We start from the raw sequence: 3523 nt of genomic DNA on the forward strand, positions 1-3523 counted from the left end.
CTAATATCTCATAACTGTGCCAGGCTTGGTGGTGGGGTACAAAACTATATTCTCTGCATTCAGGAGCCTGAGGATCATAGGTTAAAGGCCAGTCAAGGGGATTGGTGAGGTGGTACACAGCTAACCTGTCTTTAAAAAAAAAAAAAAAAAAAGCCGGGCGTGGCGGTGCACGCNTTTAATCCCAGCACTCGGGAGGCAGAGGCAGGCGGATTTCTGAGTTCGAGACCAGCCTGGTCTACAAAGTGAGTTCCAGGACAGCCAGGGCTACACAGAGAAACCCTGTCTCAAAAAACCACACACACACACACACACACAAAAAAAAAAAAAAAAAAAAAACCCAAAACAAACAAACAAACCACACGAATCATTTGGTAGATGTTTAGATTTCCCAAAAGCCCTGTTAGTATACTTGAGAGGCTAGTAGAAAAGTTCAGTTGGTGAGAAGTACTTGCTGTGAAACTCAAAGAGTTCCTAGCACCCAATAAACCAGGTGCAGAATGAGCCTGCAATCTGTGCTAAGGGCAGAAAGCAGGATACTGAGACACTTGCTGGCCAGTTAGACTAGCCAGCTCGTTTCTAGTGAAGTGAAGCAAATCAGGGAGATCTCTGGCCTCCACACTCCATGTGTACGTAACCTCTCACCAAAAGACACACACAATTTTTTTAATCTTTCCATCTTTAAAGCTTCAATAAATCATAACAATTGCTTTGAAGATACATTTTAGTTATTGCATTCATCTTTATTTCCCTGTTCAAGACTTGCTACATATTCCTTGGCTGACTTAACTCCAGTGACCCACCTGTCACTGCAGTTCTTGGAGTTATAGGTGTGCACAATCCTACCTCGTTGACCTGGTACTGGGGGCTGAACATAAAGGCCCCAAGCACTCAACCAATTAGGCCACCTCCTTTAACCCTGTGGCATTCCTAGTCTTTAGCAGAGTATGTGCTCTTTCACAAACTAAGTACGCCACCATTACCTCTAAAGCCCTTGGGATGCAATACTTAGCATGGGTTGACAAAAACCTGCTCATTCTTATACCAGTCTTATTCATGACTCCACCTTATTGGAGCTGAAGGCAGGTAATTCTGAGAACGTGTGTGAACCAGCTAATTGCTCACTGCACTCCAATGCAGAAAATAAATTACACTTGAGGCTTGTATAATGACTCAAAATGATTTAGCACTAACAGGTTGTCTAAATAACTACCTGAATTTTCTATGTACTTTCTTTAACAAGACTGTCTCTAAGTGCTAAAAAAAAAACATTTCACACACACACACAAAAAACCCCATAATTTAAGATTACTGTATTTCCTTACAAGAGGAACACTTCAACAAACTTTACATGTATTAATCAACCCCTTTTCAAATTGGGCACACGTCATAACTAACATCATGGAAGTTTTATTTAGATGTGGATTTTGAACTATCAATACAGATGCCAAGTTACTACACAAAACATCCACAGGAACTTTTTCCATTTTTTTTGAATCGTTCACAAACATTTCCTACATAATTCAACACACAACAGAGAAATGGTACATCTTTTTTCTTTCATTGTGCATACAATGGAAAAACAAGTATATATATATATTTTTACAAAGTTCAACTAACAAGACGCTAGCAGGTTGACAGCTTTAAGTCTATAGGTGAGAAATTATCTAACAAAAATAACCAGGATTTATTCAGCATCAGCCACTTCCATAACCAAGTGTTACTCTGGTTAATAAAGCTCATTGCCCATCAGGCTTCTGGCATATACTTAAGATGCGTAACTCTTGTAGTATTGNTCCCCACCGCAGTTCTCCACAACTAACAGAAAACTGTTGAAAAGTAGTGGCAAACATTTGCAAAAACAAACAAAATCCCAAGCTTATTATAAGCATGAATATGTGATGGAAATTTATCAAGCCAAGTCTTTCCAACCATTAAGAAGTCACCCAAACTGAATTTGCCAATGTCTTTTGTCTATATCCAAGAGGTGCACTTATATCCAACAGAGGAGCTGCTGAAAATCAAACTTAGTGTTTAGTTTAGGGGTGGGCTGGAAAATTCAACCACCATTTGAAATTGTCTTAAAAAAAAAAAAAGACCACCAAAAATAGATTCACTAAATTTATTTTAAAAATCATAAAACGTTTCTTACAAAAGAGCATTACATTCTGCACACTGCTCTGAACAAATGCCAGGGACATGTGGACTATTACTTTCCTCCCTGTCCCACCCCCCCAATGTTACAGTGACCACAAAGCAAGGTGTTCACAATAATTACATGGGGGGAATTTTTTTTAAAACCACCAACAATGAACAAAAAATAAAAGTCACTCACTCTGCTGCTGTTTCAAAATTTCAATGTTAGTTTTTTGCATGCCCTCCCCCCAACCCTGTTTGTAAGGAACTAAAACATTACATCTGGTGAACAGCAAAGATTTCACTACACCTCAAATGCAGAACACCTATGAAGCAGAGGAATGTTGGCTTTTTAAACAGAAGCAGATAAAAAAAAAAAGATGCAGGACTCCTTCAGTTCTTCACTAGTCTTAGAAAAACTTTCCAGAATACTGCTTCACACTATAAAAAAGAAAAAATATCTTGCATTAGAATCCTTCAACATCTGCATACTGCTTCACACTATAAAAGAAAAGAAAAAAAAAGTACGAATTAGAATTTTTGTTCAAAACATCTTAATCAACATTAAGACAATTTCAATGATAAATTAAAATGATAAACATGTCCATTACAATTAGAAGAACTTTTAAAGAGCAATAGCAACTATAAATTAAAGCAATGTAAAACTCAAGAAAATGTTAATAGACAGTAGTAGTGCAGGGTTAAGAAAATGAAACTGGAAGCTGTTAATACTCGGTAGGAAAGACAAAGAAGCGTGAGGAAGGTGTGAAATGCTGCGTCTGACAGCACCATCATTATCTGTCCTGTAGAGGTGGCCTGTGCCATATGGCAGACTGTGATTTGTTGTCGTTTTAGTTATCTAAAAACAACAAAATCACTAGTCTTCCACACAGAACTAGGCCAACATCCAATGTCTCTTCTACATTTTCTACAGGCTCTGTATAAATTATTACAAGTGGTGGTTTTGGCAGCAGTTTTCACCAGAGAAATGAGAAGTTTGCTTGGTTAAGGCTTCTTCCAGCAAGATTAGTATTGAATGTCTTCATTTTAGTAAGAAAACAGAAGAAAATTAAGGCAGAGCTATTAATTAGAATATTTAGAAGTTAGATTCCCCAAGTGACGGAAACACCATGGTTTCTAAAAGAAAAATCAATTGGGAAGAAAAGTTTTTTAAAGGTTTTAGTATGTGTACACTAACATAAAGCTAAGGGTCAACTGACCTGTTCTGCAGCAAATACTGTGCGTTCTGTATCTGGTCCTGTGTTCCTGTAATGGTAATGATCCGATCTTCAGATCCTTCTAAAGGTTCATCAATTTTGATTGATGCTCCAGATTCATGACGAATTTGTTTAATCCGCTGACCACCTTTGCCAATAATAGATCCAGCCAA

General features: G+C 37.7%; 1 protein-coding gene across 5 annotated transcripts in view; it reads right to left on the minus strand.

The window, feature by feature from the left end:
• Positions 1–1391: 1391 nt before the first annotated feature.
• Positions 1392–3523, minus strand: part of Hnrnpk (heterogeneous nuclear ribonucleoprotein K) — an 11084-nt gene continuing 8952 nt past the window's right edge. For 3 of the 5 annotated variants that reach the window (XM_021179978.2, XM_021179974.2, XM_021179976.2), the window contains 2 exons: positions 3354–3523; positions 1392–2634 (listed from right to left, as the gene is read on the minus strand). In XM_021179978.2, coding sequence (XP_021035637.1) covers positions 2601–2634; positions 3354–3523 — 204 coding nt within the window. In that variant the 3' untranslated portion in view covers positions 1392–2600. The remainder of the gene's footprint in view (positions 2635–3353) is intronic. The other 2 variants (XM_021179979.2, XM_021179977.2) reach the window with 1 other exon arrangement.

This window comes from Mus caroli, chromosome 13 (assembly GCF_900094665.2).
Source record: "Mus caroli chromosome 13, CAROLI_EIJ_v1.1, whole genome shotgun sequence".
NCBI lineage: Eukaryota > Metazoa > Chordata > Mammalia > Rodentia > Muridae > Mus > Mus caroli.